Source organism: Pieris brassicae, chromosome 5 (assembly GCF_905147105.1).
Source record: "Pieris brassicae chromosome 5, ilPieBrab1.1, whole genome shotgun sequence".
NCBI classification, from domain to species: domain Eukaryota; kingdom Metazoa; phylum Arthropoda; class Insecta; order Lepidoptera; family Pieridae; genus Pieris; species Pieris brassicae.
Window position 1 is genome coordinate 13,493,542 of NC_059669.1, and position 16,065 is coordinate 13,509,606.

General features: G+C 34.5%; 1 protein-coding gene across 1 annotated transcript in view; it reads left to right on the top strand.

Moving 5' to 3' along the window:
- Positions 1-16,065, top strand: part of LOC123709324 (probable 4-methylmuconolactone transporter) — a 37,845-nt gene that overhangs the window by 15,279 nt on the left and 6,501 nt on the right. The window contains exons 2-8 of the mRNA XM_045660560.1: positions 3,064-3,183; positions 6,120-6,243; positions 11,035-11,178; positions 12,573-12,855; positions 13,052-13,157; positions 13,446-13,568; positions 15,264-15,402. Of these exons, the coding sequence (XP_045516516.1) occupies positions 3,075-3,183; positions 6,120-6,243; positions 11,035-11,178; positions 12,573-12,855; positions 13,052-13,157; positions 13,446-13,568; positions 15,264-15,402 (1,028 nt within the window). The 5' untranslated portion in view covers positions 3,064-3,074. The remainder of the gene's footprint in view (positions 1-3,063; positions 3,184-6,119; positions 6,244-11,034; positions 11,179-12,572; positions 12,856-13,051; positions 13,158-13,445; positions 13,569-15,263; positions 15,403-16,065) is intronic.

Below are 16,065 nucleotides of genomic sequence, written 5' to 3' on the forward strand. Positions count from 1 at the left end.
ACCACCACAGAAGAATCACATGCGTGACTTATGTCCGCCGAATGCCAGTGACAAAAAACCACTAAATTAAGTTACTGCCCACGCTGTCCTGGCATAATTATTTGCTGGCAAATAATAGTTTTAATATTACTTATGATGTCTCGTGCAGACAACAATAGGACGTGGCCTTAGCTTATTATGTTATTACAATTATTTGGGTCAGTGCTGCTACGTGACACGATGATTTTAAAATCGCCTCAACTTCTAATCCAAACTGCTTACGGATTTATTGGTAGTGATAGTGTTTTTGCGAGTACTACCCATTTAACTTTAACAAAAACGGAAGTTATTCACATTATTTATGATCCACAAGAGACGCGCTGAACACGACTGCTTTAAATAATAATAATGATAAAGCCTCATTGCAACATTCATCTTTACAAAAAAAAATCAATGGCGCTACAACCTTTTTAGGTCTGGGCCTCAGATAATGTATCTGTTTCATGACCATTTGTTAATCGAATAGGCAAGTAGGTGATCAGCCTACTGTGCCTGAGGCACGCCGTCGACTTTTTTTGGGTCGAAGACAAGCCGGTTTCCTCACGATGTTTTCCTTCACCATTTTAGCTAATGTTAAATGCGCAGATAATTGGTGCACAGTCGGGAATCGAACGTACGACCTCAGGGATGAGAGTCGCATGCTGAAGCCACTAGGCCAACACTGCTCTTATCATCATCATCATTCATCTTAACAAAAGACACTTAAAATATTGTACAATTTTAATTTCTTATGTACTCTTATCAAGTATAGGTCTCCAACTGGCTCCATCTCTCTCCATCTTGAATATTTTTCTACCAATCTCCTCCACCAACTTCTTTGAGAATGCTGTAAATACATACTTATATTACACATCACACTCGAACCATGTCTGTGTGTTACGCTCACCAACGACTGAACCAATTTTTGAAAGAAAGACCTTTTTACTACAAACTGGGTTGAAATAGGGGACGAAAGTTCGTCATCCAAATTATAGCCAAAAGTACAACATGTACAAAAGTATTGTAAGGAATACGCCCTTGTAAAGGTTAAGCGTTGTTCTTTAAAACCGAAAATAACGTTTGTCAACACCCGGGATTCGAACTGACATAATCTAAAGGGGACTAAACAAATAACACAGCCAGGACAGTATTTATATGCAGATTACATATATTTTTAATATAACACGTCATTATATTAAGTACATATTAATAACTGTACAAGGTCGACAAGGTAACCTGACAAATGATTATCGTAATAAGTACGTTGCTTTATTCGAATATTAAAAATATTATATAGATAGACAACCTCCATGGTTCCTTTAACCTACTACAGTCTGCGCTTAACCCTGGTATCGTACTTTGGTACATGTAAACTTTTCTAAGCGCAAACTGCGCAACGTAAATGAATGTAAAACTCAAGATGAAAGACAAAATACTTTATTGTGATTGAACTTTCGTAATTTACTGACGTACGTAAATTCATGACGTACAATATCGCAGCATAAAATGCTATAGAGAAAATACAAAATCAGAGGACCAAGATTAGTTGCGCCACTGATTTTAATACGAAGAGAAGTTTAGTAATCTCCTAGATTAGAATTAAAGGATGATATACGGGAGTCATACTTAGCTCTATGGGTGACGTTCAGAAACGAGAATTTTATTGGACAGGAGGCAAATGAGCAAGCAGGTTACTTTTAATATAGGGTTACCACGTGGGGGCCTACCGGGTGTGTTGCCGATCTATCAAGGAATGGTACGCTCCTTTCTTGAAGGCCCCACAGTCGTATCGGTCTGTAAAAACTGCCAGGTTTCAGCAAGAGCTGGTGTGCGGCAAGAAGAGCCTTTAAAAGCGATGTGTTGTGGAATGCTAGGCGTCGAGATGGATGGATTCTGCCGCGACGGCTGATACCTATGAGTAGATCAAAATTCAAGAATTTTTTAACGTACGTGCACGTACGTCGTGTTTCTAGAACTTACCGTACACCAAGTGGGGTTTGCACTCAGTTTAGTTCGTAGTTGGCGGCGTTGGCCGGTTTCTCGTAGTTAAGATACACTGGGGGAAAGTCCGCCACGCCGCCAAGCGGTAATTTGGGTTGCAAAAAGTTTGTCTTCAAACGTTCTTCGTTTCTTCAGCGCCCTAAATCGTAAACCTTCTTGTTAATTGTCAAATAGGATATATCAATGCATACAAAACACAGGAGCCAGGAGGACACAACCTTATCTCATTGCATTAATTCTTTAACATACATTCGAGGTAATATTTAGAAATAGCGTTTAAAGCCGACTTAAAAATGTAAAAATAATTAGTTAGTTTTCACAGTAAATTTTCCTCCTCGCATTCTGAGCCATACATTTGGTTTGCTTAATTAAATGACATGCTTAATATGGAAATTTTATTGATGTTCGTGACACCGATCTTTTACAAAAATATTTGCAAATACATGAAATGATTTTTATGCACAGCAGGGCTGCTACATCAATAACGATTTTAAATTTTAATTGGCTGAAATTTTCTGTAAGAATCTGTTCATTATCTACGGATGTATCATGCGAAAATAATTAAATGGTAAAATGAATAAGTAAATAAATTAACCTAAAGTCAATTTTCGGATCAGTCATGCCAATTAGAACTGTATTTTCTAGATCTAGTATATATATATTGTTATATTAAGACATTTCAATAAATCATTAAGTTAGCCTGCATGACTTTAAATTATTCCCCTTATTTACTATACTACTGTCCTAATATCCACGACAGCGACGCTATTAACGGCCAAAAAAAAGTATACTGTACAGAAGTTTAAACGCGTTATATTGTTAAAGAAGACCATGGCCGATGTAGCATGTCTATTAGGTGGACTAGAAAATTCGTAGGCTGACACATCGATGTCGCTACTTATGTTAAATTAATACGATTTTACTTTACTTTCTTAAAAATTACCCTCAAAACACACGTGTGATAAACGGTCAACATCTTTCGTTTTCCATTATAGTTTATTAAAGCGCTTATAAGACGAAAATGAATAGTTTTGTTTGTTTCAGAATAATACACAATGTTTCACGGAGGCCTTCTGTCAAAGCTGCGTGGTTTCTACAAGTGGTATGTGCTGGGTTTGGTGTCCGTGGGATACATCCTTGGAGAGCTAGGACATTATCTTATAGGTGAGTAAAAGCGATAAAATATTGATTGTGGGTTATTTTTTAATTTGAAAAAAATATTTTGTCATTTTGGCATTTCCTTATTTGTATTGGAATTTCCGAAAACCTTTCCTTAAAGGTTGCCTTATTGAAAAATGTATTAACAGACAATATTTCAAGTAAATGTCTAAAAGTTGTGTCCTACTTCAATTCTTAACCTACATAGTAATAATAATAATGAAAACTCAGTAAACAGAAAACAAAAAACAAATTTTAAAACTTTGGACCCTGTGGCAGTGTACCTTTAACGCTGGCAGCATTTCCTGTGTGCATTGCGATATTTATGCGTTGAGCGATGACATCACCAGCTCTATCAACCAGGCGTTAAACTTAAATCTTTAATTAGCGCCAAAACACTTGAACTCCAGGGTACAAGAATCTCTACTCCAAAGGGAACAAATCGAAGTTGGAGGAAATTTGAGCCGTTTATAATTTTCCACCTACTCGACAAGTATGTTCTATATGTGTTTAGCACCATAATCTACTATATACTATGCATAATAGAAAGGACTCTAATTGCTATTATGGCTTAACTGTCAATCGCTTTGTTTACTTAATATATTTAACCCGAAGGTTCAAACGATGATACCCCATTAGGTGTTTAGCAATAAATTAACGTTTGTGGTAATCGAACCTGGACAAGGCTTTCGATAAGCTGTACGAAGACACGCATACATATGCAGATCCTCCGTAGCAGTTACGTATTAAATTGACCTTCATATCACGTGACCTTCAAGTGGCATTCCTTGACATTGACCGCCGTATACTTCGAAGCCTCAGGCAATTTTAAGTGAAAGGGAATGTCAGTAAAAAAATAATCTGTAATTAATTACCTTTGAGTTTGCTATATGACGAATAAAAATAACTAGTGGCGCTACAACCTTTATAGATCTGGGCTTTAGATTTCTGTAATGTGATTATTAGTTTTTTAATAGGCAAGTCAAAATCAAATCATTTATTTCAATTAGGACAAGGTTTCAATTTAAATAGTTAAAAGGACTTCTTCAGTCAAAATTACAAGTTAAAAATATTTAAAGGCAATTTTTTATGCATTTATAACGTGGGCGAATATTTAGACAAAAAGTTTGACACTAATACTAAATAACTTATTATTATGACATTATGTTAATGTTTTTATTATATGACATCAACATTTATACGACATTTGCATACCTACCTATTTATATATGGCTCGTTGTGCGGATTTTTATAATTAATCGATCCAATTGTGATAGCGGTATCAGCAAATAAACGATTTTATTATTATTAATAAAAAAATGAGTTGTCCTTTCCAAAAGCTATGGAGATTTCATATGGAGAAGAACGTACAAGAAACTTCCTTTAAAATAATTTTTATAATATTTTGTATACATTGATTTGATAATTATATGTGAAGACCATGTATCTTGAATAAAAAAACTACTTTACTAAAATAAAATAGGCGTTTGGTGTTATTAAAATAATGCAGTGCAAATGTCTACTGTGCCTGACATACGTCTACGTTTGGGTCTAAGGCTTGCCGCTTTCATCACGATGTTTACATTACTGTACAAGCGAGTGTACATAGAAAGTCCTTTGGTGCACAGCCGGGGACTATGAGTATGCTCATACGAACTCAGGCATCAGAGTCGCGCGCAAGCCACTAGGCCAACACTGCTCTCATGAATGAAATCTTAAATCTATGAATTATAATATAAAGTGAAGTATATCAGGATTTTCCACTATAATAATGGTTGGAAAATCCCAGGTGAATGAATTAAATGCCCTAATAACTTTAGATAGAATTTTATACACATTAGAAACTCATTCTGGATCACGTGCGCATGAGACTGTGATCCTAATCAAACAACTGTGTCAAGGTTTGCTGTGTCGAAATGATACGAGAACGGCAATTTTATTCGTTGCATAAGAATTATCGCTAATTTTTAAAAAATAGATTATTTTTTTATAGACTTATAAATATGTTTATGAAAATTATTTTAATCTTTATAGATTAAAACGTATATTTCTACGTTTATTACATAATAAAAACAAATAAAACTATACAAAGTCAAAGTCAAGAATCATTTATTCATATAGGTAATAGAATGTACACTTATGAACATCAAAAAAAGAAATATTTAATTAATGCTTCTAATTTTACATTTACTGCCAGTTCTCAAATCAAGGGCGTAGAACGGACGAGCCTGACAAAAGCCGGAAAAACTCTTCGCCACGCTTTTAATCGCCAAGTTCTTTTGTTTTACACGTTTGTAAGGAGTTGCAACCATTAGACGATATTCCACATGACATCTTAAGTAATAAGAAAATAAATTCAATACGAGTATTTTTAGTTACCAATCTTACGGTTAGATAAACATTAAAAACTACTTTCATTTAAAATATTAAAAGGTGCAATATATATGTATATGTGTCTGTGTATAAGACATAGTTGCAATGCTACTGATTATTAGTATTATAAAATACTTAAGTGGACAAGTTTACTAAAAAGGCTCGAATTATTGAGTATTTTATCACAAACATGATTACAAAATAATAGATAATAGTAAATACTATGTAGAAGATATATTTACATTATAAGAATCTTACGGCTGAGAGCAATTTCTTCGAGATAACCCAGAAGTCAGCTAAAGTGAAGCAAAAGAATTCAGTAAATGAATAAAAACATACAAACTAAAGTGCTTTTCTCACTTAACGAATAAGTATCAAGCAATACAGGGAGGAAATACCTGAGGGTTTAAATTTGTTTATATTTTCTATATATCAATTTTTAATTATTATTATAACGATGTAGGTTAAGAATATTGTAAGTACTGTATAAGTTTTCAGGTAGTTTTAGTTTAATTTGCGATTGAATTAAAATAAATATATTTTTAATTGGCTAAATTGTGTGATTCCAGGAACAACATCGAAAGTAACAGCTGACGATCTACACTATGGTGACAGGTCGTGTATGCTGAATGCTACCCATCTGCATCTCAGCCAGCTTCCAGTTATATGCGAAAAGGTCAACTCCAGCGAAATGTGAGCAAATATACATTATATGTATTTCCGGATTGTTAATAGTGCCTTACCGAATATTCTGTCATTTTCCAGTGTAAAATTTCTTTGATATACCAACAGTTACTTTATTATATCTATTTAATTATTTAAAAATCTTGCCAACATGGCTACTTTGTTACTTAAGAATAACATACGTCTTGAATGTTAATGTGACAAGTACTTATAGGCAAACAAACACCAAGAGAGAAAAAACATACATCGATTCATAAATAATAAAAACTAAAGTAAATGGAGCAACTTTGGATATCAAGACCTATCTCGTTTATTAGAATGCTTAATCTGGATATCGATGAGTTTTAGGCAAAACACGTACTTCTGAAAGGAGGGACAAATGGTATGATTGGGATACCTATATAGCGTCGGTATAAATGTAGTAAACGTGATATATTTCCTATAATTTTTCCAATTAATTTTATTACACGGAATTCTCAATAACTTCTTAAACAACTTATGAAAAATAAATAAACATTTTACGTTTCTATAATAAATGGACAGTTAAATGTGTGTATCAAACGCAACTCCAGTGAACAATCACAAAATCGTTCCCGTCACCCGGTGAGGTAGCAATGAATCAAACATCGAAATGTAATCAATCCTTTTACAGTCAATTGAATATTAATAACAAAAAAATATTAAATTTAGATCACACAGATCCATTTTAGTTATTTACAACTTGAAGACTAATTTTAGTACATATACAACAAACAAAAATAAATTAATATACAGCAAACGCGTACACTCGTTTCCAAGAGACGACAAGCGTGCGCACAAACTGCCAAACAATTTGCGACTGAGTACAATTTATTGTACCGAGGTTACTGTTCTTACTACCTCGCCAATTGAGTAAAGCCTTTCGACGGATGGCCCAGAAGTCATAGAAGCCTGGACAAACATGCCCGAGGTATTGCAAAAGCGTGGCATCCAACAGCATCCTGAAAGCGTTAGTATACTGAACGACAGGCGACAAGGCACTAAGCGACCCGGCAGTACGGCCTACTCACGTATCGTAGGTGGAACCTAATCAGGAAATTAATATCCATAATTCATAAATACCAATAGCTAAGCAATTAGGTACAGATACAATTAAAATAATAAAATTTGCATACGGAATTTCCGCGTTTATATAAATCGTTTTAAATTGTCATGTTTTACCGATATCAACGCCACTAAAATATATATATGGGTTTATTGGAAAATCTTTTACAAGTTCTGTGATGTTTCTGTGATTTTATTAAATTAGAAATGCTTTCACACCTTTGTGGTGATAGAGCTCGTGACGCCGGCACAGTCAAACTTGTGATATTCAGAAACAAAATACATTTTTACGTACGGGAGTCAGACGAAAGAGTCCTTCAACGAATCAGAAGTTGATACCAACTTTCATGTTGTCCTGATTTCCATATTTTGTATATACATGCAAGTCGGTTATCTGATCGTTTTGTGTCATCATCGATACGACTTTCTGCAGCTTATAATGATGGACAAATTTCAAGGAAAGAGTGGGGCTGATAGAAGGAAGAAGTCGTGGTTTCGGAATGTACGGAAGGGCACCGGCATCACATGCGGAGAAGCTTTTTAAACTAGCGCAAGATACCTGGCGATTCAAGTTGTTAACAGCCAACCTTTAGTAATAAAGTGGCACCTGAAGAAGAAAAAGAAGTTAGACTGTTTAGTCTTGTTTATGAGTCTTATCTATTTAGAACAATTAGGCGTAATATAATTTAAAATAGTGGTCTTCAAGTCAAAACGGACACTATTTCGAACGTGTAAAAAACTGTTATATTATTTTTTCCAATGAGGTATTACTTTATAAAAGGTAATAATCACTATGATATCATAGTGCCGTCATCATAATGATGATTGATCCCTTGACAAGTCCAATAGCTAACTTGATTATTATTTTTATTTAATATGACATTTCAATGTCATTTTTGATTGCTTTGCTTCAGTAAATTATTGAACGAATATTTTATAACTTGTTATCAAATATAAAGTATATTTAAATATACTACACTATTCTTCATTCATGTAACTAAACATAACAAACAAATATACAGTACGTACAAATTTCTTACCGTACATAGTAATTATAAAAATAATTAAAAATTAATAAAAACAAAATTATATCAAAATTTAAAAAGGTTGGTTCCTGTGGCAGTGTACCTTTAGCACTCGCAGCATTTCCTCACTATATTGCGATTCAAAAAATTCAAAAAAAATCTTTATTTGTTCAGATATATGTATACAATTCAGATAGAGGCCTCCCTAGTAAGTCAGAAACCTGTGACAGGGAAGCTTCGCTCTTCTTTAAATTTACAAAGTTTAATCAACCAACACAATTGGTTTAAAAAAGAAAAATAAATAAATAAAAATAAACAAATATATGAATATATTATGATGACTATGTAATGTGTATGTGAAAGACGAAACAAATGTGTGCGCGTGTTGCATGAAAAGATGGATTAAGGAAAAAATTATATTAGATGATTTAACAATGCTTCTGTTTTGTTGTAGTTAAGTGTACCGAGCCAATGGTTTAAAGTTATTTTACATTTATGGTATGTAAGATTATGAAAGCTAAGGGTTTTATTTAAACTATTATAGAGATAAGCTGAGCGATTGTTGTATTGCTTACGTGCAAAGATTGTCTTGCAAATTGTATAGCTTATTATATTATGTTGGGTCCTTTTTTGAGGTGTGTCTGTTTTATGTGGAGAGGTTGCGTGTCTCCTAAGGACACAACGGAGAATATAGAGCTGGCGTATGGTCAGTAGTTTGCAAGACTTGTACAACTCTTCAGTTGGAAAACTTTTATTTTTTAGTAACATTATTTTTATAATTGCTCTCTGAGCTCTTTCAATTGCTACAACTTTGATTTTCGCACAACCACCCCACACTGTGATACAGTAGGTGATAACAGATTGAACTAATGTTTTATACACGGTATATATGATGTTTGGTTCCGCTACATGACGTTGATTGCAAAAAATCCAGCTTAACCTACGTATCCTTTTTATTACTGCATCAACATGTGCGTGCCAGTTTAGATTTTGGTCAATAATCACACCTAAGTATTTAATCTGTTTCACCCTAAGCAGCGTGTCACAGCCGCAGTCTTCACTACAATCACAATTTAGTTTGTGTAATTTTATGTTAAGATTGGAGGGAGGTTGGCTCTTATCACGTATAGCTAAAGTTATGAAGTTAGTTTTAGATGGATTAATAGTTAGCTGACTGCTGGTTAAGTGCGCGGTAAGTTTGTGAAGATCCGCTTCAGCGTTTTTATAAGTTTCCTCCCATGTATCCCCATAAAAAGTTAGTGCCATGTCATCAGCATAACAAGTGATGATACCTTTATTGATTTTTATTGATTTTAGCGATACTTATACGTTGAAAGCACAATTAATGTAATTAACGGTGATAGTATGAAAGCGTATGGATGTTTATCTTGGTAGATTGCTAACGTGACCCCAAGTTTCCCCAATAGTGACGTGATGGGTAGGAGGGCTTTAGTGGGGGGTGTTATAGCGAGTACCACACTCTGTGCGGAAATGCATGTCTCTCAGTAAAGAAGGGCGTTTCGCTCTTAAAGCTAAAGGACGATGAGCAAAAGAGAGCATGTTTTCCCCGTCCTATTACATCCTATGATCCACCCGATTTTAAGAAATAGGAGACGACGAGGCGTGTATCCACCACAAAATGCTCAAAATTATCAAAGAAGTAGAAAAATTTAAGAAAATCTCTAAGCCCATCAAGGAAAGCAACTCAATGATAATGATAATCTTTGATGTTACTATGTTTTCTAAAATCATTTTCAAGCGCTATATGAAATTATTTGTGCTCTAGTAATTAATAGTAGCCTTTGCAATAGATGGAATAACAGTTCCAAATGCAAAGAGTTTTCCCAAAAGACACAATATTAATATTACGTTACCTTAGCTAGACCAAGTAAGTTATCGTTATAGGATTGTCCGCGGTGGTCATCATAATCATCGTTCTGTGATGGAAAAACCCTTGCTCGTCCAGGTGTTATCCAAAAAATGATCGGCAGTGACGAGGTATGGAACACAATGATATCCTTCTGTGAGCAAATACTGCTACAGAAGGAGACAGCAGAACGGGAGAGAGAGAGTGCTCTGGGACGAATCCTACGTAAATAAAAACGAGTATATAGGAGAAGATATGCCTATCTTGACCAACCTCTTATGTACTGTATACTGCACTGGTCTTTGAATAGCAGAGATTCTTCAGAATAGGAGTAGTCCGAATCCCACATACCCCTGCAAACTTCGCGGCCAGGGGATGCGCAAATGCATTTACATCTCGATATAAAAAGTAAACAGGATGAAATAAAACGAAATAAATTATTTCATAGAGGTTTTCTATAAAAATATCTTCTATACTTGACTTAAAACCTTCACAATTGTCAATGATTAATGTTGAACTTTCGCACGATACCGACAATAGAAATAAAACTACGTCAATTGTTCGCATAATAATAAATAAGAGTTAATTGGTATTATGTGTCTGTCTAAAGTAATAATAAATCTTTGTTCATAACAGAAATTTGGTTGTAACAAATTGGTCTAACGCTAGTCACTAACACATAAGACCTGAATTGTGCGTATGCATGAGTATGGTTGAGAGTTATAAGCGAGTGCTGTGTCTGCGTTAGTTTTTGAAACCTCCAACCTTACTCCAATTCTATACGCAATACAAACAATTTTTTTAAAGAATATTTGTCTTTTCCAGATGCGAATCTCTTTCCCTAAACGGCACCTATTACTGCGAGTGGGGCTACAATGGTCTTGGGATAGACTACCAGGTCCTAGCTGGCCCTGCCTTCATGGCCGTCTTCACGGTTGTGGGTGTCATATTGGGCGTGGTCGCTGACAAGTAAGTTCGACATTTAAATATTAGCAATACATGAGCGGAAATGCTTTGTGTTTTAAACTATTGTATACAAATGAGGCCAATAGCAAGTGTATTAGTTATGACTTGAATAGCAGCGTGAAGGCATATTTGGAAATGATCGGAATGGTAATGCATGCGAGCTGATAGAAACTTGTGTAAAAATATCGGTATACAAATACTTGACATACCTATAAAGGCGTTAGCATGGTATCGTGGCAAATCGGGAACTAAAGTTTCATAGGTACATTTTTGTATTATCGTACCATAAATGCCGCGTCTAATAATATTTAACCTATAAATCTATGAAGTTTATTTTTATATAGGATATCTTTTTAATTGCTTCCATTAGTTTTATCTAAATAACTATGTCTTATGTCGTTTTGGACTTCTTGCGCTCACCTTAATTTTTTTTCTCTGTGGTTGCCTGAAAGAGATCGCTCGCCAGTAGCTTTTTATCTCATTATTATAATTACGAAATGTTAATAAATAAATATAAACATTACGTGTTTTTCATAAAACCCTTATAAATTGAGTAGTTGAAGAACACTCTTTGTACAGTTACAAAGAGTGTTATCTTGTGTCATGAACTTTCGCGTTCAATTCAAAGTCGTGCAAAAGTAAATTAAAATTTTATCTGTAAATTATTTGGTACAGTAATAAATCAATTGATTGATCTCTTTTTTAAATATGACCCTGTCTTAATTGCCTTCAATTTAATAGCGAGCTTTCAATCAAGTCCTGTCGCTATGAAGGATAAAGACATAATAATATTAACGAAACATTTCCACACATTGTAAATTAATAAATATATGGTTTAATGCTGCTGAACTGTGTTTTATATATTGTGATTATAATATACAAAAACAGGTGACGTTACAAACCGTTGGTCTTGGCCCGGCCCGGCCGTAATACTTTTTTAAATATGCAGGTACAGGCTTATCACATGTCAGTATTCGTCAACTTTTTGGGTATAATGCAAGCCCGTATCACAATGGCAGAAAGTCTATAGTACATAGTGACACAGGTAGGGTTCCACTACCTTAAGGACGAAAGTTATAGCCTAACACCGATATAACACCAATAGTCCGTAAACAAGGATCTCAAATGTTTTTTTAGAAACTAAGACGGTACAAAATAATTTAAAAAGTAATAGTTTAGTTGTTTCGGACTCACGAAATATCGGATTAAAATAATCAGTTCATTACACACACTTTGTACAACAACGATATCGATTTCAAAGAAGGGTGTGTAATGGTACCAATTGTGGAAATGCAATTTTGAGAAATTATACAAATTAATTAATTCATGCTGGCGTTATATTCGTTAAATAATTCCGACTCTAAAAATTAATGATATCAAACTTTTTAATCACTCAGGTACAACCGAGCAAGAATTTTATCAGTATGTACTCTGGTATACGTGGTCGCTATTCTGATGATGGGCAGTGTAAAGGAATACTGGCATCTAGTGATACTTCGGATGATAATGGCGGCTGGTGAATCTGGCTGCAACCCCCTAGCGACTGGAATTTTGACGGATCTCTTCCCTGAACACCAAAGGGCTTTAGTACTGTCCATCTTCAATTGGGGAATCTATGGAGGATATGGTATCGCATTTCCGGTTGGCAGATACGTTCCAACTTTGAATGCTTGGGGACTGGTAAGTGATCATTTGTCCGATATTAATTATACTTTGAGAAATAAATTCAAAAATATTATGTACGAGTAATAAATATTGAATGGTTTTAGAACTTAATATATTATTAAAGGAAACATTCTACGAAATACTAGAAGTATGGTAGAAAGGTCTGCGCCATCGGCGAAAAAAACTTGAATGGTTTTAATAAAATTTGCAGAGCTGGCGACTATGCTACTACAGTGCTGGTATTGTGGGTTTGGTAATTGCTGCTCTTACATTCCTCACTCTTCGCGAACCGGAAAGGACTACTATTGGAGAAGAAGGTAATAATTAATAAATATACAACTTCTTCAACACAAAAAAGCTTAACTTACTTAAAGAATAATATTCTAGCGTTGATTAATTTATTTTACAAAAAACAGAGGTATTCATAAACACGTCTATTCATACATCATCAGCCTATATGCAGTGTATTAACTAAAGTATACCTGTGTATTTTAATGTTAACACAATTTGAAAGAGACAAAATAGTAGATACTTAAGTTAAAATAATGCTATAAGTAAAAACTAGTTTTTTAATAAGTAAGACTTATATAACTTATTGATTTCAGGTACAGGAAAGCCTACAGACGGTGTGGAGTCTGGCAAGAAGATGCCCCAAGTTACTATCTGGCACGTGATTGCTCAACCAAGAATTATTCTGCTCTGTCTAGCTGCATCTATCAGGCATTGCGGTATGTACTCCTTTTATACGTCGTTGCTTGATTGTAGAATTATTCATAGTGTTAATGAAAAAAGACCAGACCTGCAAGACTAAATACCTAAATAAAATGAGTTTTCCAAAATATAAAATAACTCATGAAATTGTATATATTCGTATTTAAACCATAATTCATACTGTACATCTGTTTTAAATTTTTAATGCCCTCATTTAATTATTATAATATTTTTGCAACGAAGTTATGAATAAATAATAATAATAATACTAAAATTGTTATTTTATTCAACAACATGCGCTGAATTAGTCAATAGAATCGAATCGATCAAATGTCATCGCACTTTAAATTATCAATGACAAATTAATTTTAAAAAAGTGCGTGCGTACAAAGAACACATGTCAGTAGTGAAACTTCTATAAAACCTAAAACTTTAGATTTCCGAGACGAAGGAGGGAAAAAGGAAGGTATATTAGGAATTTAATGAATTTATTGTCATTCATATATTAAGTGTCGAACATTAGGACATTATAAATTTAATTTATTTCTCGCTAGTTACATTATTAGACGCGATTTCTATTTATATTGTTGTGACTAAAGCATTACGATTAAAATATGGCACATAAGTTCATATTTCAACATTATCACTCCACCCTCGCTCCATGGCTTCATGCTACGTTCTCCCTTTCGCAATCAGTCTCTATCGCTCTCTCTCTTTTCTTCGATCAAAACGCTACACATCTGTGTGACGTGACGCTATTATTATTATTATTATTGCGTTTCATCCGTAAAAAAATTATCCTCATGCGCCTCAAGAACTTTTCCTTCAAAAATATCAGATAAAACACTAAACATACTAGAGCTATATTTTTCCGATACAAGGATAACAATTTCGGAAGTGAGTCAAGTTCGGTGGCGGTCATAGGGACCACGGGGATAGTGGCATTGTAACGGTCCTTAAATTTGAAATACTCTTATCTTACCTATAAAGAATATAAGTATAGTCGACCTTAGACATTATCGAAAACGATAATTTTACATTACAATTTATGACTGAGGGAATTACGATGCGAAGATTGCTAACATTTGGTTTGCTCTTCTAATTATTAACTAAAATATATGTTTGTAACTAATATAACTTAACTAATGTCAGGTTAGATAACTAGCGTCAAGCTTAAACGGAATTTAATTAAACTTTGAATTCATTTGATATCCTATGAACAGCCGGTTTAAATGCCTTAAGGATATACATCTGACGACCATGGCTGTGAACAGTAAAGATTCGGGGGTTTCCACCCAAATTTGGAATCGGGGGGGGGGTGTGTGTGGTCAAGATGTTCAGGGGTATTTTACAGTTATTTTATTTTCTTTAAAAAAAACGCAAGCTTCTATAAAATATATATTAAACCTCAAATCCAACGAACAAACTAAAGTGGAATCTTCAAGCGTAAGCGTAACTGAAATATCAAATAGCTATAATAATTCTGAACTCTCAAACCGAGTATACCACAATAAATTTACGGGTTTCTAACCGATATTTAGAGGTAGTTGAAGTTGGTCGTAGAGGCAAAATTCTGTGGTGTTAGCATCGCTGGCTATGAATAATTCTGTCGTAACATTGTTCCTTTTCTCCGACAGTGGCGTTTTGGATTTGATCTCCCATTATAGCAGCAGACAGTCTTCCATAAATACCTCATAAAATATAAATTACAGGTGGTATGACCTTCGCATACAACGCAGATCTTTACTACCGTGACTACTTCCCTGACGTGGATTTGGGTTGGTGGCTGTTCGCTGTCACCGTAGGCATTGGATCTGTAGGAGTTGTGGTTGGGGGAGTTGTTTCTGATAAGTAAGTAAAATACTAATGTGATAAAGATTGGTATTTTTAAAACCAACAAACTCAAATTTAGAAAAATACTTCATCATTGCTACTGTAGATGTGGGGGATGCCGGGGTATGTTTGCCTCCGGGTGACTACCCGGATGGCTCCAAAGGAAACAATGCGATTGTGATTGACATCTTTATTTGACGTGCTTACGCGTCAATCGCTAAGTACAGACTGTCCCTCTGTGTTGTTACATTGTCCTTATAAAACTACGCACACAACTATATAGTATATATATAAATACCCCTACAACTACTCCCCCCTTTTACAAAAAAAAATATGTTTCTTAAATACACAGTTATACAAGAATTCATAACACACAATTCTACAACACAATCTAGTAATAACTTCGAGCAATCACGCGTACTGCACTGTAGGTTGCATTGCCTGTGCCTTATCGGTAGGCGGCATCGCCATCGACACAGTCTTCATGGTTCACATTGCAAAAAACTAACCTACTTACGTATGTCCATAAAGTAAACGCTACAGTGCAGTATCGTAACAATATCTTACATCGCTAGCTATAACTTAAGCAAAAATACTTAATCTAAACATAGCATTTTGTAATTAGCTTGGCATAGCATAGCTAAAACTGAGCGCTTAGCTTTAATTCGCGAATCGTACCGG